The sequence below is a fragment of the Gossypium hirsutum genome, chromosome A06 (genome assembly GCF_007990345.1).
Source record: "Gossypium hirsutum isolate 1008001.06 chromosome A06, Gossypium_hirsutum_v2.1, whole genome shotgun sequence".
NCBI classification, from domain to species: domain Eukaryota; kingdom Viridiplantae; phylum Streptophyta; class Magnoliopsida; order Malvales; family Malvaceae; genus Gossypium; species Gossypium hirsutum.
Window position 1 is genome coordinate 120861492 of NC_053429.1, and position 21780 is coordinate 120883271.

General features: G+C 33.7%; 3 protein-coding genes across 4 annotated transcripts; 1 reads left to right on the forward strand and 2 right to left on the reverse strand.

The window, feature by feature from the left end:
- Nucleotides 1–4835: 4835 nt before the first annotated feature.
- On the forward strand, nt 4836–7668 carry LOC107899834 (putative serine/threonine-protein kinase-like protein CCR3). The gene has a single exon (XM_016825584.2). It carries the CDS (start codon nt 5105–5107, stop codon nt 7544–7546), a length of 2442 nt encoding a protein of 813 aa, XP_016681073.2. The 5' UTR covers nt 4836–5104; the 3' UTR covers nt 7547–7668.
- A 2464-nt stretch (nt 7669–10132) lies between these two features.
- LOC121230737 (NF-X1-type zinc finger protein NFXL2) lies at nt 10133–15927 on the reverse strand. Of its 2 annotated transcripts, none has more exons than XM_041116045.1 (13): nt 14667–15927; nt 14476–14589; nt 14337–14392; nt 13968–14034; nt 13657–13749; nt 13164–13249; nt 12905–13067; nt 12666–12839; nt 12255–12445; nt 12049–12130; nt 11668–11874; nt 10796–10885; nt 10133–10718 (listed from the first exon to the last, which is right to left on the reverse strand). In XM_041116045.1, exons 1-13 carry the CDS (start codon nt 15822–15824, stop codon nt 10560–10562), a joined length of 2640 nt encoding a protein of 879 aa, XP_040971979.1. In that variant the 5' UTR covers nt 15825–15927; the 3' UTR covers nt 10133–10559. The 2 variants fall into 2 exon arrangements, with proteins under 2 accessions (XP_040971979.1, XP_040971978.1); XM_041116044.1 differs by having other exon boundaries at nt 10133–10721.
- Nucleotides 15928–17721: 1794 nt separating this feature from the next.
- Nucleotides 17722–21649, reverse strand: LOC121230738 (phosphoinositide phospholipase C 2). The gene is made up of 9 exons (XM_041116046.1): nt 21233–21649; nt 20104–20300; nt 19724–19859; nt 19410–19643; nt 19084–19307; nt 18864–18981; nt 18585–18728; nt 18403–18489; nt 17722–18302 (listed from the first exon to the last, which is right to left on the reverse strand). The coding sequence occupies exons 1-9, from the start codon at nt 21527–21529 to the stop codon at nt 18003–18005; spliced, it is 1737 nt and encodes a 578-aa protein (XP_040971980.1). The 5' UTR covers nt 21530–21649; the 3' UTR covers nt 17722–18002.
- Nucleotides 21650–21780: the final 131 nt, after the last annotated feature.

The following is a 21780-nucleotide window of genomic DNA, read 5'->3' on the forward strand; positions in this document are numbered from 1 at the left end:
ACATAGACAAAATTTTAGAGTAAAGAGGTGTTTATACCGTTAAAGAGCTTAAGAGCGTGTTGGGGTTGTTTATGAAATAGAAACTTGAATACGGATAACTAAAATGAAGAGTTTGATTAATATAGATGTGTTGAATACAAATGCGTTAAGTTAATTAAGCAGTTCTGATTAAATTAGTTAAACCTAAATCGATTGATTGATTTGTTTTATGAGTAGAGGCAGATCGATTAAGTCAATTATTTATTAAGAAGCCGAACAAACAAACCAATTTAACCACCAACCTTAATAATTAGTAACTTTATTATCATTTCCAATTCATTGTATAAATATATTTGAAAAACCTAAATGAGACTTGAACGTGAAATTTCATAATTTTTTATTATTTAATTTATTTTATAAGAGTCTTTAATTTCCTTATTTTTATTAAAAGCTCAATGAAAATTGAATTATAGGTATATTTTAATTCATTATTAGCGAAAAGAAGTTAAATATTTGGTCAAAATTAGGTAACTGTTTCAGTGTTTCATTAATTCAGGTTGCCAAAGCGTGTGTTTATCACCTCGCGGGCGCGTAAGGCATACCAGTATCTAACGCGTGGTAGTTCCGTATGGCGAGTAAAACAGCTTAGCGAGTTTGCTTATTTTATCTTCCAATTTCGCAGCATGACCTGTTTAACAGGCTTTACAAGAAAAAAGGAAAAAGAAAAGGAAATAAATAAATAATCCAATGAGTTTCAAATTTAAACTTGAATTTTGAAGAGTTTTATTATCTTAAATATTATTTCATAAAAAAAGCTATAAAGTATATAGAAAAAGAAAAATCAATTCCAAAAAAAGTTGAAGATTCAAATTCAAATTAATACTATCTTTTCATAAATTTTTATATGAATTAATTTTCAAAAATTAAATTAAATTGTTTCTTTTTAACAAATTTCGATCATATTTTTTTTGACACAATGCCTAAAGTTATCTATAGCCCCTCCTCAAGCCATAAATAGGAAGATAATGTGCTTTATCATACTCGAACTCACATCCTCCTACATTGACAGCAATGCTTATACCAATCGAAAAAATTAAATTTAATTGTTAAGTGAAGAAAAACAAATTTGTGATGTATGACAAGTACTATTGAAAGAAAACTCTTTTAAGTTGTGTTTGGAAAAAAAATTTATATCTATAATGTTTTTAAAAAATTAAAAATGAATTTATTTATTTGTGTAGAAACAATTTTCATGTCATTTTTTCAACAATTCTATTGTAGATTCATATTATTCTATCTTTTTTAATAATATATGAATTAAATTAATTCATTTAATAGTTGAGGGATTAATTTAATTTAGTCTCTATAATAGAGGGACTTGAAAGATACTTTCACCAAATTTAGTGATATGATGATTGAACGACCAATAAAAAAAATTGCACATGTATAAACACCACGTCAAAGCCACGAAAACGATGTTCAGTCATAAAACAATTTTTCTTTTCAATATATAAAGAAATCCAAAAAAGAAATTCATAAAAAAAACAGATTTTTTTTTATAGAATTACAATAAAAAAGAATTTATAATAATACAAATTTTCTATTTTTTAAATTCGTATATTCTAAAAATATTTGAAAACTAAAAAAATATAATATTTATAAAATGCTTTTTATAATTTCAATTTTTAAACTATAGAAAGCATTTTTATTATGCCAATATATTTATTTTTATAATTTTTATAATATTCTTAAATTTTTTATGTAAATTCAAAAATATGAATTTACAAATTTATCTAAATTTAGTTTTTTTTAGATTATTTTTTTTAATTTTTAATTTTTCAAGAATACAGTTTTAATTCCAAAAGTAAAAAAAGAAATTGATTAAATATCCTTTTTCCAAAAATGACCCAGATTATTGGAATATTGAAATGAATTTTATTTTTTTTGAAAAAAAATGATGACCTTGGTAATATTTTTCTATAAATTTATATACAAAAAACATAATTTTTTTATAAGTTTAAATTTTATACTGTAATTTTCTTATGGTTTTATTTTAAAAAAATCTAAGTTCTTCTAAGAAAATTTCGTTTTTTTTTGGAAACAAATAGAAATTTAAAAACTTTTTTTTGAATTTTTTAGATTTTGTTTGCTTTATGATGGTTTTAATTTTATGTTATTTTTAAAAAAAAACAATTTTTAGTTATTTTTAGAAAATTTAAATTTTTTTAACCTTTTAATAAGTTCTTGAATATTTAATTTTATTATGAGTTGGCATTGATAAAGTGGTTTTGACTTGACATGTTGTGCTTTCATGTTTTTATTTGTTCTTCATTGTCATGCTTCAATTTCAAACTACACAAGCTAATGAGAGATGACAAATGGAATGATATTTACAAACTTGTGATGTAAGGACCAATTCTGCAAATTGAGAAAAGTGATTGGACAGATTATAGAAATTGATCAAAATAAATACTACTATTAAACCAAAAGGATAAATTAAGTTTTAGATTAATGTTAAATTTATTGTAAGAGACATTTACCTTATAAAAAATTATTAAGTACCACGTAAGATATAGTTTCTCTCAATAATATTATGTCATGATTTTTTTTCTTTCACATTAAGTCCTTATTTTCATTCAATTTCATCCTTATCTCTTCTCTCTTTTTTCTCCTCCTTCCTCTTTCTCCATTTGCATTCAAGAGATTCATCAATTTTTTTTTTTAACATGAAGTTATTTTGTTATCATTTCATTGGAATCATAACATTGAAAAACATCAACGCTACGTAATAGATATTTTTTTATTAAATTTTAAGGGCTTTTAAGTATTTTTCCTTTAAGTTTTTTATCCAATAAATAAATAAAACTAGATTATGATACACATACCATATGTTTAAAAATAAATAAAGGGCATTGATAAACGATTCATCAAATATGGTAGGGAAAGTTGTTGGAGGTTACCGAAAGTGAAATGGTATAAAGTGAACATAGATGGTGCAAGGATGTTGGAGACTGATCACGCATCATCTGGTGGTGTTATTAAAGACGATCATGGAAGATGGAAGATGGGATTTACCCGAAAGATTGGAATTTGTTCTACTGTTGAAGTCAAGCTATGGGGAGCATACAATGGATTACGGCAAGCTTGGCAATATAGGAGCAAGGAATGTGATTCTTGAATTGAACAGCTTAGAGGTTGTTCATATGTTGTTGACTCCTATGTCAGAGTTTTCCCATTTTGCAGTGGCTCGGGATGTCAAGCGTTTGATTCAAAACCAATGGGAAGTAAATATACAACATGTCAAAAAGGAAGGAAAAAAAGTTGCATATGCATTAGCTAGACATGCCCTTGGTTGGGGGATAGGATTTTATAGTTTCCTGCAACGACTTGATTATGTTTTGAAATTTACTAATGATGATTTAGAGGGTTTGACTAAGCTAGAATGATCTGGATGTAAAAGTTTCTTTTGTATTTTTTACCCAAAAAAAAATTGATATAAAAACAAATGAAACTTTAATTGAAATGACAAAATAGAAATGTTGAACTTATTGTGCTTGGAAAATCATTTAGTAATTGGATTTAAGTGTAATTGCTTGTAATTACACTTATGTGACATACTTGGGTAATTAATGTAATTAGTGAATCCTATTGAATTAAGTACAATTGGAGCATCGCGATTACACTATTCAATTACTAAGGGAGCGTGAGAATTGGGACAATTACAAATAATTACACTAAAATTCAATTATCTTATGGTTTTCCAAATACACCTGCACAAGATTTGAGTTTTAAGAAGTTATTTTTATATAATAATATTTTAAATTTTAGAACATATAATTTTAAAATATACTTTCATGTTATTTTTCTAATTTCGTTTAAATAATATGAAAATTCTATTGGTGAGAAATAATTTTTCATACACTTTGACCTACCAATTTATTATAAATTATTTATATTAATTTTAATTAAATTATATATTATTTATTATAAGTTATTTATACATTGCCAGTGATAAGCAAATGGTAACAAGAAGTATATATTTAATATTAAAAAGGAAAAAACTCAACAAATACAAAATTTTAAAATAGTTAGATAAAAGTGTATACCGTTTTTTTTTGTTAACTTCGTCTTTAGTAATTTATTTCCTCAATTATTATTGTATTTTTATAATAATTAGTATTTTTTAAAAATATAAACTTATAGAATTATTTAATTACAATTTATACTACCAAACATTACTTGAACAATTATGATGTTCTTAAAATTATCTAATCTAGCATATACAAATTTTTTTATAATTACAAGAAGGTGTAAATTTTAAGTTCAATTGTCAACCTTAATTATTTGAGTTCAAACATAATTACGTTTGTATTTTTTTATCTTGTAATATAAAAGATATAAAAAGATTTTAAAAAACCCCTCAAAATGATATTATTTATTAGGATAATATAATTTTTGGTCCTTAAACTTGATAATTAAATCCACTTTAATACTTGAATTTGACAACTAAATCTATTTTGATTATTGAACTTGGGTTCTGTTAATATTTAACGACGCAACCAATATTCTTGGAACACGATTGGATCGGTCTGCTGGATCGATAAGATTGAGAACCGATAGATACATTGATTTGAACAAAGAAGTTGAACCGATTGAATAGGGAGTTACTTGAAACCAATAAAAATTGAAAATCAAAACAAAAAATCAATAGTTAAACAAGCTTAACCAATTTAATACTTAAAAAAAAGTTTTTATAAAATTCTAACTAATCAAAATGATTGAATCGAAAATTATAATTTTAATTCAATCATTTATCATGCTTAGAACATTGTATATGACACTCAAGCTTTAAAAAGTGTTGATATGGTAAATTTAAATTTTACATCATTAAAATTTTATATGACAGTTAAAAAATAAGGTGGGAATTAAAAGAGGACGGTTCCAAACACGGCCTCATTCTCTTTCTTCTTAAAACGCTTTTAATTTTGAAACTCTCCGTTTCATTAGTTTCTCTCTCTAAAACTTTGATTTTTCCGTTCATTTAATTTCTTCTCACTTTCTCTTCCCAAATGAAGCTGACGGACGGAAACGCCACTTCTTCCGCCGTCATCTTCCACTTTTTTAAATGACGAAACTTTTCTTCCCTCTCCTCTTTGCCGTCAGTTCCCTAGCCGTTATCTCCTTCCCGCCGTTAACTCATGCCTTGGGCTCCGGCTTGACGCTCGCCGTCGCCTACGGAACCGCCACCGTATGCGGAATCGTAGCCGCACAGCCGACTGAACGCATTATCTGCTACCGCGCCGGCGAAAACACCTCTTCCTCAATCGCCCCTGTCCCGATTCTCCCCAACGTTTCATACTTCACCGTCGCCGGTGGTGAAACCAACCTGTGCGCCCTCCGTTCCGGCGGTTACAGCCTCCTCTGCTGGGAAACGGACGCCCCGAATTACCCCGTTAAACGTCTCTACGTTAACGACACCGTTTTCCTTCAATCCCTCTCCATCGGCGACGAAAGGATTTGCGCAACGACGACGAACACGTCGCAGCCCGTCGCCTGTTGGAGACCTGACGGAAACAACCGCAACGACGTCGGAGAGCTACCCAATCGCAATTACACAATGGGTAAAATCACGTCCGGATTTGGGTTCTCTTGTGGGATTGTACTGAGTCAAAACAACCGAGTTGCTTGTTGGGGAAGTAACTCGGTAGTATCGACAGACATCGAAAGGCAGTTCGGGAACATGTCAATGGCAAATATCGAAGCTGGGGTTTCCCATGTCTGTGGAGTGAACTCGGTTGGCGATTTAGTTTGTAAAGGAAATAACTCGGCAGGTCAACTCAATGTTCCATTAAACAAAGGGTTACGCTTTGCTTCATGGTTAGCTCTCGGTGAAGGGTTTAGTTGTGGGATTAGAAGATTGAATGGCACGGTTGTTTGTTGGGGTTCCATGACTGAGTCCGCCATTGAAGACATCGAGTTCGAATCCATTGTTGCAGGCTTAAATTTCACTTGTGGGTTAACAACTAAGAATTTATCTATAGTTTGTTGGGGTCCCGGGTGGCCTGGGAACAACGGGTTCAATTCAAATTATTCTTTTGAGTTACCTTTAATGGCGGAGGTTTTACCAGGGCCTTGTGTTCAATCTTTTTGCAGTGAGTGTGGGATATATCCTGAGTCGAATAGGCTTTGTTCTGGTTCTGGTAACATTTGTAAGCCCTGTTTTAACATCACCACCGCATCACCACCGTCTCCGGTGGCTCCATCACCGAAAGTATCGAGGCCGTCTCGAGAGTTGAGAAGAGGGTTGTTGGCATTTGCCATAGTTGGATCGATTGGAGGTTTTATGGGGATTTGCAGTGCTATTTATTGTTTATGGACTGGTGTTTGTTTTGGGAAAAAGAAAGTTCATAATTCAGTTCAGCCAACAATCACTCAAGCAGGCTCGAATGGCGGTCCTGGATCGAACAACAGTCCTCCTTCGAGGTCGTTGAGGATTAGACGGCAAAGTTCGAGAGCAATGAAGCGTCAACGAAGTGGACCATCAATGATTCGTCAACGAAGCGGAACATCATCGAAACACGCTGATAAAGCCGAGGAATTCAGCTTTGCTGAACTTGTTGCAGCAACCAATGGTTTCTCATTAGAAAACAAGATTGGTGCAGGGAGTTACGGGGTTGTTTACAAAGGAAAACTGTCGGACGGTTGTGAAGTAGCAATCAAACGAGGCGAAACCGGCTCAAAAATGAAGAAATATCAAGAGAAAGAGATTGCATTTGAGTCCGAATTATCCTTCTTATCAAGGCTTCACCACAAGCATTTGGTTAGACTTGTTGGATATTGTGAAGAAATGGATGAAAGGCTTTTAGTTTACGAATACATGAAGAATGGAGCACTTTACGACCACTTACATGATAAGAACAACATCGAGAAATCCAGCAGTTTACTTAATTCCTGGAAAATGAGGATCAAAATCGCACTCGACGCGGCTCGAGGGATTGAATACCTTCACAACTATGCAGTTCCCCCTATAATACATAGAGATATAAAGTCTTCCAACATATTACTCGATGCGAATTGGACAGCAAGAGTTTCAGATTTCGGACTCTCGATGATGGGACCGGAATCAGACCGAGATTACAAGCCAACAAAAGCAGCCGGAACAGTCGGTTACATCGATCCCGAAAACTACGGATTAAACGTATTAACAACAAAGAGCGATGTATATGGACTCGGAGTCGTAATGCTAGAGCTTCTAACAGGGAAAAGAGCCATATTCAAGGAGAGCGAAAGTGGAGGGACACCAGTGAGCTTAGTTGATTATACAGTGCCTGCAATTATGAATGGTGAAGTAGTGAAGGTATTAGACCCTAGGGTTGGACCACCTGAGCTTAATGAAGCAGAGGCAGTAGAACTTATGGCTTATACAGCAATGCATTGTGTGAATTTGGAAGGTAAAGATAGGCCTACAATTGGTGATATTGTTTCAAATTTGGAAAGAGCTTTGACTGTTTGTGATGGCAGCCATGGCAGCATCTCAAGTGGTGCTTTCTCCATTGTTTCAGAGTGATTTTTTTTATTAAAAAAAATTAAATTTTGTTTTAGGCAGGGCAGGCATAGCTTTTGGGTTGTAAAAAGGATAGAATTTTCAAGATGCTTTTTTTGAACACTGACAACAAGAAGAAATGCTTACATCATTTGTTTCTGTTGGCCTTTTACAATTTTTTATTTTTTATTTATGTTTTTTTATAATTGGGAAATGGTTCAAAATTTTGACCATTTGGGGTTTTGATTTCGCACCAAGAAGCAAAAAAGAGAGACAAAGACAAGTCAGTCAACCTAACAACAAACAAAGACGGGGACTTAAACTTAAGCTTTCTAAAGTCGTTTTATTTTATATTTCACTAACTTAATTATAATATTGTTTTGGGAGGAATAATTTCGAATCCGAACATAAAATAATAGATTATTAAAATATAAATATTTTAAACATGAGTATAGTGAAAAAGTAAGAAAAATAGATAATAATAAAAAATTCATTGACTTTGAATTAGAAAAGAAAGATGAGGTTTGGATTTAGTTAAGACTTTTGGTCAATGCAAATTAGGCATAGTTGTTGTCTTAATCATCCCTACACGTGTACGGTCAATATTCAAGTTCCTCTTTTTATTGAAAAAAAATAAATTGGGGATCTAGCACTTCAATTATTCATTAATAGAAACGGTGCCCGAAAGCATATTTTTATTTATGAATGTCGAAATTAATATAACCTAAGAAAAAATTTATAAAATTGAATGAAATTAAATGTTGGGCAATGCCAGATAAGGTGGTGGTGGCCTATTTGGCCGTTGATATAACAACCTCTTTCCTTTTGCCTAATTTCGGAGCAATAATTTAATTTGAAGACATAAATTTTGATTTTTTTCATTTAATAAAAAATGAGTTTTATTTTAATATTCAACTTTAAATTTAATTATTAATTATAAATTTTTGGATATGGATTTTGATTTTGATTATTAGTAATCTTTAAAACTAAATTTGAGATTTTCTCTCATCTACAATATATTTCTTGGAAATATTTTAAAATTCATAACTGAATTAAAAAGAAAATGTTACATGTTATATTTTTTTTTATTTTTCTACTTTAAAAGAATTACTAGATTTATATATCCGGAGATTTAAATAATATTATAAATTAATATAATTTTATTTAAATTTAAAAATTATTATTTCAATATTTTAAGCACGTACATTTATTTTTTAGGGAAAGTAAAATTAAATTGAATTAAAAAATTATGATAAATTATACAAAAAAATATGAAATACAATAAAAATGTGTTTTGGGACATGGTAACAATGACTTAAAAACAAAATAATATTATTTTTTAAAGAAATTAGTCTAACTTTTAAATTTAAAAATTTAGATTCAATCATTAACATTTTTTTTATCATTTTAAAATAAAAAAACCTCACGCGGCAACCATGTAATAAAAAAAGAAATTGCAATAAACGTGAATTTAATAAATAATTTTAACAATGTTAACAATTCTCAAAAGTTACATCGTCATTTTAATCGAAATAAATTATTTGGGCTAATTAAAGAAATTGAAAAAATAGAAATAAAAAATTATGCCAAAAAGTTGAAATATAAATATTAAATATTAAATTTGAGCATAGTACAAGGACCAAAATTAAAATTTAAATAGTATTATATAATTTATAAAAAATTTAAAAAACTTATTCAAACTCATAATTCTAAAATAATTTTTTTGTTAGTATAATATATATTTTAAAAATCCATGTAAAAAATTTGATCATAGTGTTTAATAATATTAAAAAGAGACCAAATTATTGTAGAATTTAAGTATAACGATTAAATTTTAATTTTAAGTATAGTAGAGGGAGCAAAAATGATATTTGATGAAAAGAAAGTCCTAAACACGTGTCAAAGTAAAAGACCTTCCTTTATAAAAAAATAAAATCTTAATTTTAGTGGAAAAATCAAAAGCGAGATTTGACAATTTTCTTATGAGAAGAAAAAGAAAAATGAAAACCTAGACAGGTGTCAAGGTGGGAAGGTGGTTTATAGATTATATTTTATGCTGCCCAAATTCCGGATTATTAGAAAAAGTGAGAAAAGAGAATGGGACTTCAGTTGGTGCCAACAATTTGGTTCATCAGTCTTCACTCAATTAATATTTCAATGTTTTGGGTCATGGTCTATGTTTGGAGAAAATGAAACATATTTAGAATAAGAAGATTATTATTAAAATAATCAAAATTATATTAAATATTGAGTTATCGATCCAACTGTTTGAAGTCCGAATTGAATTATTACTTAATAAATTAAAAATAATTATTATATAAATGAAATTTACACTTACCACATTTTCAATTCATTTTTTAAATCTAAAAAAAAATCGATTGAAGGGGCATAAAATAAATAACCTTGACGTAAAACTACTTTTGAACAATAATTTGAATATTTGAAACAAGCTTAGGCATGTGGGTTATGACTAGACCAGCCCGTCAATAAGTACATCTTTTTTAGATATTATCATAGCCTTGTTACAGATCCGATTCAAAATTCTTCATTAAAAAAAAAAAAACCTTTTGAGTATTAGTGCTAAAATAGTTTAAAGCGCAAATGAGAAACTGAAGGAAAACTCTGAACTTTCATTCGCTCCCCAAGTTTATAGATGAATTGGGTGAACGTCGAGCTCGTAGATTATGTAACAAAATCCAATAATAAAAGAGCCCGAAAAGGATCAGACTCATAGACTGAACCACTAGTATAGAGTAACAAAAATTCAAACAAGAAGCCCGAGAACGATTAGATTCGTTGGATGAACCTCGAGTGGAGTAGCGAAGAACTTGGCATCAAATCTTCAATTTGATATTTGATAACCCCCCTTATCATAAAAAGAAAAAAAATTCCAGCCAAACCAAATCTCCTGAGACCTTTGTAACTGTAATATGTTAAAAGGTTGAAGATGGGTCAGATTCGAGGTGGTCTTCTTTCTGCCAGTTGCAGTTCAGCTTCATTCACCCAATCCAAGAGTAGCGCCTAAGGCCGAGAGAGATCAGAATCGTGAACGTCTTCGTCTTGCTCGTTGCAGTTCAACTTCATTCATCCAATCTGAGAGTTGTAAGAGACCTTTGTAACTGTAATATGTGACTGCAATCAGAGCTGCTCCGATAATGATAAATAAAAGCAGACGCTTCACGCTGGCAACAAATTCCTGCTGGAAATTAATGTTGTTAGGCAAGGAAAACTGACTAGGAAATGCTTATTGAGCTTGTGAATAGAACAACATACCTGAAATCTTGAAACTTGCTTGCCCTCTTGAATCCGATCCCGCCGTTTTCTGCGCTTTGGCCCATGCTTTTCGTTTTCTGGCTCTTTTTTCTTCAATAAATGATGCAAGGGTAAAACATTATAAGCATGCATGCAAGGAAGGTTACAGCATGCATGACAATAAAGAACGATGCAAATAATTTTTTTGTACCAGTTTGCAACCGGATACTGAAATTGTAACTATTTAACAAATAGAATACAAAACAAGTACGAGACTCTCTTGGTAGGCCAAGCAGTTTCCAACCAAATTCCAAAGCAGCCCCACCCATTTTTTTTGTGAAAACCCGATGATAAATCTCTGAAAATTGGAGATTGCTTTTATGGGTTGATTGCTAATTTAGAAAAGGCTAGCATCATCAACTCCTAGAATCCATGATAATAGCATAAAATGTAACAAGATGGTAGGCTGAATTTCTTGAGATTAAGATGTCTCCACAATGGCAATTACCTCAGCAACATCCACAAATTCTGACTCAAAGGAGGATTACTCGATGAAAGGAATGAGGAAATTCGGGTTTCACAAAGGGAAATGCAGGCAGAATTCCTTGTTACTATAAAACGTGACAACTAAAAGTATAAGAAATACTCCTATTTCTAGTAACTGTAGAAAGGAAATTGATACTCTATCAGGCTCTATTTCACCAGGCTGCCTATCATGTTACACGTGATTACCGAAGATGCTTGAATCACTACGCATGCAATGCATGCCGTTTTCAAAAAGTCATAAACCAAAATCTTGAAAGCTTCAAAGTAATCTAAAATACGTAAGCTCCAAAGCAAATGAATGATGAAAGAGGAGTTGAAAAATGCTAACTCAATTTAAAAGATCTTACCTCCAGAACCTTAGGTTTACGCAATTGTAGAGCTGACTCAACCTCCTGTACTTTGCTCTTACAATCTGAATTGCAAGGCAGAAGTCCAAGCCCAAACTGATTCTTTGGTATATCTTTGGGGTCATTACCAGTATCACGATATGCAGCCTGAACATCTTGGCATATCCATTCCTTCTTCAAGGTTTGGCATTTACAGCGAACAGTAACCTGGCACATAGAAGATGGAGATTGAATAGGAAGTTAACAACACTTTAAATTTTGATTGTGAACTCAATTATATAATGTTGCTGTAAGTTGAAGGGAAATCATTCACCGAAATATCTGAAATATAGAAATTTTCTTACTTATCAGTGATATAGTCAATTAATTAAAATTTATTACCTTTTTGCTGCACTTATCAGGGGCTGGGCATTTATCAACATGGCATATTTCAGGACATAAATGCGTACAGTTAGGCAGCTTTCTGCAGCACAAGTTTCAAAAGAATTTATCATATATCTCAATTATATCAGGCTAATGAAAAACAATCCAACAACCTAAAAAGCAACTGCAGCAGGACAGAGAGCAAGAATATATCTATAAACTACCTATGGCAAGGGCCCCCACATGAGCGAGCAGCCACTTGATCCTTTTCAGATAAATTGTTATAATGGATGCACTCAAATGCATGGACCATTGCACCACAGTGACACGACCGTTTCACGAGCACTTTGCAAGGAAGGCATTCTCCGGGATGACAAGGTAGGGAGCAGGGGTGCGAACATTTAGGCATCCTCACCTGGGGACATGTTTAAAAGATAAGGCAATCAGATTCCCCTTATTAAATACAGTTTCTTGTAACTAGATAAACTGAGGTGACTATGAGTTCTTGATAGCAGCCTTATATGTCTTTAAAGTTTAAAGCACTCAAGAGACCAAGAGAGCAAAGCAGGGAAAAAAGATTAGAAGGAGTCAAATATCATAAATAGAATAAATGAGAACAATAACGGGTTTACCACCTTCTGGCAAGGGAGATTACACACTTCACAAGATTCACTTCTTTTCTGATGTCCTGATGAAGAAGGCTGGGTCTCCAGGGGATGGCAAGTTTTTGTACAATAATGATTGCCACAAGGAAGAAGATTTCCACATAAATTATCACAAGAAAATCGTGTTGTATTGGAGCAAACCATCTGAAACAAGGAAGAAGAATTAGTTCAAAATGAAATACACGGCCTTAAAAAGAAGTAAAACCAACCATCCTCTCTGCTCCAAAGTGCTCGCCAACACATGGTCTCCAAACAAGTTCTGGGCAAGGAGGGCAAGGGGTGCCTGGAGTGCACTCTGTCTGATGATTTGATTTCTTTTTCTTGGGTTTCAATGTGAATTCTGGATTGGGAGGAGGTCTTGGCCCATGACACCTGGAATATCAGAAGGAAATAAAACTAAATTAGCTAACAGAGACATATGTAAAGTTTGAAGTCACACCTTGAATATCAAAAAGCTATTTGGAAAACCTTAAGTTGCACTTATGACCACATGGATATTCTTCTTCACAAGGTGCCCGACATGGGGGGCAAGCTCCATAGTGGCATCTGTGCGGCTGGTAAAAAAGGGATGAGAATTATTGGCTAGGAGAACTTGAGCAAAATATGCCATATACTTTGTTTATGCTAAGTTATAAAGAAAACAGAGACAATCACTTTATGAGAGACACGTGCAATATAGAGACTTTTAAACATGATAAAAAATTATGGATTTATTAATATGACAATACTAGCTAATAACATAAGTTCTAAGACATATGCAGTAGCTAAGCCATGAAAGTTATCATGCATAGAAATGAATGAAATAATCGTGATGATTGCAGATAACATGTAATCCTAGCATAAGATTAAAACTTGGGCAAGGTCACGTTACTATCAAAAGCTTCATATAACAGACACAAGGAAGCTACAACATAAATAAGCTCCAGCAAGAATATACAGAGGTAAAGAATCTTAATAGTACCTTACTGGTTGATGCATGCCTGCACAAAGGAGCTATCTTACATAATTTACGGCATTTAGGAGGCTTGTGATCCATCTCAGTACCACAAGGAACCTAGTAGAAAGAAACCATCACAAAATGTCGAAAGGTGGCTTATATTAGCAGCAGATAAACATATAAATAACATTGAGAAGCAATTTGCCAAATTACCACAAACCCATCATCAACTCAACTAAGACACTATATAGCCATAATACGAGATCTGAATGCTTGAATGCAGTAATACAACCATCTGCAAATGAACATAGAATCTGTGATAAATGAACTCTCACCTCAAAGTGTGTCTCACCACATGCACATGAAATTGTCACCATAATTGGACAGGGAGCACAGGCACCTCTACAATAATGAAAACTCATAGTCAGCACATTTTTCCTGCTGGATAAGTACTCAAAGCAAAGAATGTATAGCATCTGAGCCTTTCTTTTCTCCTATAGCTGCCAAGATTATAATAACATGACAAAGCCAACTAGATTTTCACTTTGAAAAGTTTAGAGAAGGGATAATTATTCCATTTAGAACAGCAATGACAAAATTGCTAGGCAGTTCTCTTTGTTTATCATTGTCCCACTATAACAATTTTATTGCCCTACAGACACTTAAAAGAAAAGTAAGTAATAAAACTTAATCATGTAGCATACCTATGGCAAGGAGCAGGGCATTTGTGGTTCTTGCAGCGAAGCCTCTTATCACAAACCTGAAGCATCCATAATTCTATAACATTTAACAGGCAAAAAAAATTTCAACAAAAGTAAAAAACAAGACAATAAAACACAACACCTCTGAACATGGCGGACAATCTCCATCACAACAACGACGTTTACAAGCATGGCGTCCGCAATCCCTCATTCTCAAACACTTCCTTTCACATGACAAATCTTGATAGCAAGGAACCTACATTAAATTCAGTTAAAAGAATCACGAAAATTCCACGAACAGTAACAAAAAGCAATCAATCAAACATTTGCTACCTCTTTCTTCAATCCTCCACACCGGCACGCCTTCTTAACCATAGTCCTACAAGTCTCCACACAAGATCCTTTGTGACACCGCTCGGGACACCTATGGAAACCACAATTCAACAGCTTATTACAAGTTGCACCGCAAACCGGAGCCACCCCATCACAGGGCAGCCCTTCATAAATTCTTTTCCCGCAAGGACATGTCCTATTTCCTTGCAATGGACACTCCCCGCAATCTCCCCCGTGGCATCCTCTTTTACAAACATGCTTTCCACAGTTAAGCAACTTTTTACACTCATTTTCGCAGCGATAATCCCGGTCACAACAATCTTTCTCTTCTTCCTTTTTACCACACCGGCAACGGTAAGTCTCACGTGCACGGCAAGGAGGGCACGTGCCTGGATGACAGATTTCGGAGCAGTTATGTTTGTTACAATCTAAACGCTTCTTACAAAGTTTGTTACAGGAAAAGTTTTTGAAACCGCAACGGCGGAAATCTTCGACGGAGCCGCAAAAGCAACGCGCTTTGACGGATTTCGGGCAGGATGGGCAGGGACCAGGGTGGCACAAAAGGAGGCAAAAGTGACCGCAATTGTTTGGCAACGGGCGGTTACATATTTCGCCGCAAGAGTGAGGGAGGATCCACGGGTTGTCAGACGGAGGATCTCGGAGCTTACCGCAGAAGCAAAGGTAACATCTAGGGATTTCAGATTTGGAGTAGGAGGAGCGGCACTTGGGGCAGTTCCAGGTGGCTTGTTTGGCGGCGGTTTCTGCGGTGATAGGGAGACGTGCAGCGGCGCGTGCTGCTGAAAGGTCAGAAGATTGGCGGGCCCATGATTGAATGCAGAGGAGGTGGAAGAGAGCGAAGCAGAGGGACGAGCAAGACCACGTCGGATCAGAGGGACGGATCCGTTCGAGGCAAATGAGGCATGATAAAGCGCCGGAGGAGGAAGAGGTTAAGAATGATTGGATCTTGGACAGATCAACGGCTGTGATCGAAGATGATGATGACGAAGATGAGGAAAATTCAAGGTAGGTTTTGAAAATAGAGTTTGAGAGATCGGATCCGACTTGGAAGTTCTCGGAATCGGAGTCCGAGTCCAGGTCCGAGTCCGAGAATGGCGGTTGCGATGACGGTGGCGGGTGGTAGTTGGCCGTTGTGTTCATTTCTTGGATTTGAACTTATCTCAGAGGAATCGGATTTTGCCGGGTTTTCAGAGTGATGATTTAGACGGCTCTCTTTTTTGAGATATTCAAAAAATCACGTCCAATTGTGATGAACGGCCCAGATATTATTGGATATTAATTAATTCGATTTTCCTTTTTGCTGATTTACAAACTCGGACAATGGAATTATTTTCGCAACAAATTGAGATATTCAAATGTGTTGGACAATTAAATTTGAATAATAAAAATATAATAACAAAAAATATTTAATGTTTACCCTTTTGGTAAATTGAAGTTTTAACTCGATTGGTATGAATATTATTATTAATTTATTATTAATGTAAGAAGACGTGAGTTTAAATATGTTGAAGCGCATTATCCTTATATTTACAAGTTGGGGAGGGACTAGAAGTACTCATAAGCCGACTCGGGCTGGGCCTAAAATTTTATCCAAGTCCGGCCAAGATAAAAATGTTAAAACTCGGGTCCGGTCGAATTCATATTAATTTTTTATATAATTTTAAAAAATATATAATATATCAAAAATATTAAAATAAATATTTTCCAAGAAATTAAAAATAAATTTTTAAAAAATGTATACTTAAATAGCACAACTTAACAAGTAAATTCCTTTAAAATGTAACAAAATTAAAAATAATAACAAAATAGTAGCACAATAATAGTAAAATGATAGCAAAATAGTAATAAATAAATAAAAACAAAATAGCAACAAAATAGTAAAAAAAATAGTTCTTTTTGCATATTCCGGTCAGATCGGACTTGGGCCAGAAAAGCTTTACCTAAGGCCCGGCCTACTTTCTAAACGAGAATTATTTTTTATCAAAGTCTATTTTTCGGGCTTATATTTTTATTCAAACCCTCTCATTTTTCGAGCTGGATGGCTCGGCCCATGAGCAATTATAGGAGGGACTATGGGTAGTTTTAGGCATTGTATCAAAAAGAACAGATATGATCAAAATCTATAATGAAATTGTTTAAAAAAACATTAAATTAAAAGAATAGGATTCAAAATGAATAAATGTATAAAAGTTGATGGTTAAATTTGTTATTATATATTATATATAAACAAAAAAACATTTAATAGTGCGATTTTATGGAGAAACTGTTTTGCTTATGGTGGCTAATTTATCTATTTTTTCAATAAAAAAACACTAAAACGATATCCAAAATATAATAAAATGGGTTTTGTGGTAATTTTACCCATAATATACCAGATAAAACCAAAAACATTTGACCATTGTACATTGCTAGCATCAGGAAATGAAATAATCGCGAATCTTGAGTAACTGGCCAAGCCGTCAAAATCGCTAAAGTGGTGATAAATCATATCAATAAAATGGGCCCTATAGAAAGTTCATCTATTCCTAATCTCTAATAAAAACCAAAAAAATTTATCCATTTATAATCTTCCGCCAGTTGGATTAATGGATCGTCTAGTCAAAAATGATAAACAAAATGCATAAGTTATTAGGAGTTCGAAAATGCATATGCATATCGTATACCACTTAATTAGCTTACGTAATTTGACTTGAAATTGAAATGTGAATGGTAAAATTGCTCCATAACAAAAAAAAAAAGCCAATTTATCAAAAGAGTAAATGTTAAGTACCTTTTCTGTTACTTGCAATTATAAATTTATAAATTCGATAATATATTTACATATTTAGTTTTTATTAGTTTTATATTTTGATTTATAATAAAACAATAAACTAATATAATTAGCATATTTAGGTAAAATTACTCTATAATAAGTTCATGTACATCAGTATAAAATATATGTGACACATCAGTTATAATTGTTTGATAATTCTATTAATTAGATTAATTTTTAAATAGTAAAAATTGAGATAAAAGTAGCATGAATATATGCAATAAATTCGAAAAACATTCAAATACGGGATTATTTCATTTGCTAATTAAACAATAAACGGTAAGATTCCGAGAAATAATTACAAACATGGCTAATTTACACACAGCAATGATAGAAGCAATTCGAGAAAAAGAAGGAAAAAATTAAAAACATCGCACCCAAGTCCGAGTAATAAAAACAAGCAGCAAACATGTAATGTATAAGGTAAAACTGCACACAAGCTCACATCCCGTCAAACAGATTGAAGGTTGGTTTGGAAGTATGGACCAGAACTCAACTTTGGGTGCCTATGGATCGATGAATTCGAAGCGCATGAGGAGCTTTACAGAGCTGTACTTCTCGCCCTTGCGGCTGTTGAGGGGAACTGCTCGGATACCACTTCTTAGCTCCGAAATTGGTAGGCATGTTTGGCCTCCAAAGTCATCCTTTTCAGACATGTCGTATTCATGCACTTCTACCCGAAGTAGAGCCAGTTCTGGGACAGTTAGATGGAATTCGAATTCCTCGTTCCAACAAGGCACCCAATTGTCTTCTAATGTCTTTGTTTTCTTCATCACTGAATCGAACGGAACTCCAGCAATCCCCACCTGGGCACAAATTAATCAAATTTCAAGATGAATATTGTTATTTTTACACTGATCGGGTTCTACCGGAGGTATTGCCAGATATGTAGGCTTATTAACTTACCCTTGCATAAAAGTCCGGAGGAGAATACGCATCAAAATGAGTGTGATGAAAATCATAATACCACCCTTCGCCCATATACATAGTTACCTTCCAAAAACAAGATTGAGAAATTAGCACTCGGAGTTTAAAAAAAAAGAAAAAAGCCAAAGAACTCAGATCTCATGGGCATAAAAGACACTAACCTTCAAAATTTTTTTAACCGGTAACTTGACAGTTGGATCAAAGACTGCCTTAGTATTCAATAGGAAATCGGGTTTTTTCAAGTATCCGCATCCCCCGTTGGCTTTGAACATTCCATGCATCAACCATAAAGATCTTCCATAACCCTTTTACAAGCCAACAAGAAAGTAATCAAATCTTAGGATTCACAGAAGCATACTAACATACATCGACTTAAGTAAGCATTCGTCTAATTCCACTCTAATATTTGAGCAAGTCTATGACAATCAACAGCATTTGACCTGCATATTAAATGCAACCATTTGAGCTCCATGCATCCATCCGATTAATGGGTTGTAATTGGAAGAGTCGACACGTGTACCCCTCGGATATACCCTAAGAATATTCCGCTGTGTAAACCTATAGCAGTACAAACAACAGAAAAAGGGAAATTTATATATAGATATAATCGAAAAACAAATCACAATTAGTATGTAATTTGCCAAATTGTTTACGAAATACCTGACAATTTCTTTTCCGTGAGTAATCGCAGCTTTTTCAAGTTGTTGCTCACTCATGCTAAGACGTCTTACTTTATCGGGATCCACCTTTAGACACTCTTCTAATCCTCCCTTTGGCTTTCCGGCATGAATAGCAATTAAACGTTTATATTCCGCTGCTAAAGCATGCTGTGGCTTATCTCCATCTTCATCGGGATCTTCCTCATCTTCTTCACCCAAGTCATTCTGTCATAAAAGATTAAATGGGGTAAGTGAATTGTAAACTTTACTGGTACAGCTAGTAGTCTCGATTTGAAGTATTAAGATCACACTCAGGATCTTAGAGACCTTGTCATCGTCTTTGAGAAGGTCTGGAACTTCTTTTCCCCAAGCTTCTTCATCACTAGCCTTAGCCCTCTCTGAATTGTTCTCATTTTCCTTAACTTCTTTGGCCTCAAGGTATTCCTTTGGTGGTTTAGTAGATATGATTATGCGTCCTTTCAATGATTCTGGAGACGGGAATTCCTTCAGGCATTCCGAGCCAGGTGAAAACAGGATGTCTCCAAAGGTTTGAGTCACCATCTAGAAGTTAGCCACAGAAGCGTAAATTATGGTAACACTAGCCATTTAAATTTCCCATCAATAAGCACCAAGAGACTCACCTCGGCAACTTTAGCTTGAAGATCTGGGGTAAGATGATCTTCTAGTGTTATAACAACTGGGTATTCCGACGCAACAAAAGCATAATCCTTAATAGACTTCAAACACTTGATGAGTTCCACCGGAGTAGTCAAAGTCCTACACGAAGAAGATTATTCATTTTCCTCTTGAACCAAAATTACTAATTTTAAAACATAAGAAACAATTAGTTATAGTCGAGGGAGCTCACATGGTTAGTCGAATTAGTCATGTTTTTTCATCATAGAACAAGCCCGAGATACCAGCTCAAGTGAATGAGCAAACCGTTATAATGAAGTTACGAGTTTGGTAAACTATTTATTATCATTTCACAAAATGATTTGCAGTTCAAGAATATATATACCTTCCATGAAGAACATCGACATTATCTTTCGTGGAATTTGGCCATATATCCAATTCTATCACTCTCACGCCTCTCTTAAGTGCATGTATGATTGGGACATCGCTGCAGTCACTACTGAGTTGATTCCCAGTAAGATAGGAATTGTGACCGGTATGTATGAAATAATGTGACAAAGGAGCATTCATATCATGGTGGACCTGAATTCAAAGAAATGAATATGACATAAACGACAATAGCACAAAAGTATAGAAAATCGATGAATTTGTATTGTGAACCAAATTACAAATTGAATAGTGAATAGGGGTATCACAAAAACTCGGATGGGAACAACAATCCTAAATTCATTTCCTTCATTGAGACAAGTTCAAAAGCATGTAACGGTATATTTTAACTCGAAATAAAAGCATTTTCCGAGAAATCGGGGCATTTCAAAGGTATGAAAGCAACGAAGCAATTCAGCCAATATACACTAATTACTAAGCTGAAAAAAAGTAATTAGTTTCATTTAAATCCCATACAAAGATACCGAATTTTCCTACTCAAAGGTGAAACCCAAATAGGAAATATAAACTCAAATATCACATATCTCAATTTTCTCAGCAACCAAACACAAACATTCAATACCAATTAAATTACAAAAAAAGGAAAACTAAACCCTAAAAACAATATAAAAATGGAAGGAAAAAAGAGTATAAATTATAGGATTAATCGAGTTTGAACTCAAGTAAGATAATCTAGCTAGCTTGTGCAGCTCGATTTTTATTTCGAATCAAGCTTGAGCTCTAAAGTAAAACTCGATTGAGCTTGATCCAAGCTTCTAATTTAAGTCAAACTCGAGCTTTTTACAGCTTGGGTCCATCTAAATTACAATTTACAGCCCTAACTCAAAAGTAGAAGGATAAGAAGAAAAGTTCCCAATTTAAGTTCAGCTGAGTTTACCGCAGAAAACCCAAATAGGAAGTAAACTTAAAGATCACATAGTATTTAAATAATTCCAATTTCTCCCAAATTTTCCTAGCAACCAACCAAAAACATAATAATCTAAAGTGGAACCAAACCAATCAACATTTCAACCACAATTAAACAACAAAAAAGAGAAAAAAAAGTTGTTTTTTAAGAAAGAAATTACCCCAAGAGAAGCCAGAGGAGGATTGATATCACCAAAGAGATACTTAAAAAAGCCTTCAAGATTTAGACCCTTTCTATGAAAATGCTTAACACTATCAACAATTTTCTGAGCATCTTCTCTGGTAGCCTTATTTTCTTTCTGGAATTCAACTAAGAACCTGTGGAGTCCATCAATGGACATCATCCCATGCTCAGAGTACTGCTCAAACACCTGCTTGATCTCCTCTGGTGCCTCTGACACTGCAACCCTAAACCTCCTCCTGAAGCAAAAGCACACTCTGTATGTTTGTTTCGACATTGGGTTTCCCCTAGAATTCCCAGAAAACAACCTGCGAATCTGCACTGTCTGGATTTTAAGTTCCTAAACTGCCAAGGTTTGTTCTTGTTGTTATGCTTATCATCTTTCCTTATTTTTTCCAGAAAAGTAGGATGAGACATGTTGGGTCCCACAGACAGTCTTAATTCGTGGACCCCAGTGGACAGTTGGCATCGCCATGGTTACTCACGTTTATAAGATTTCACGATTTGTCGTCTTTAAGCTTTATCTCT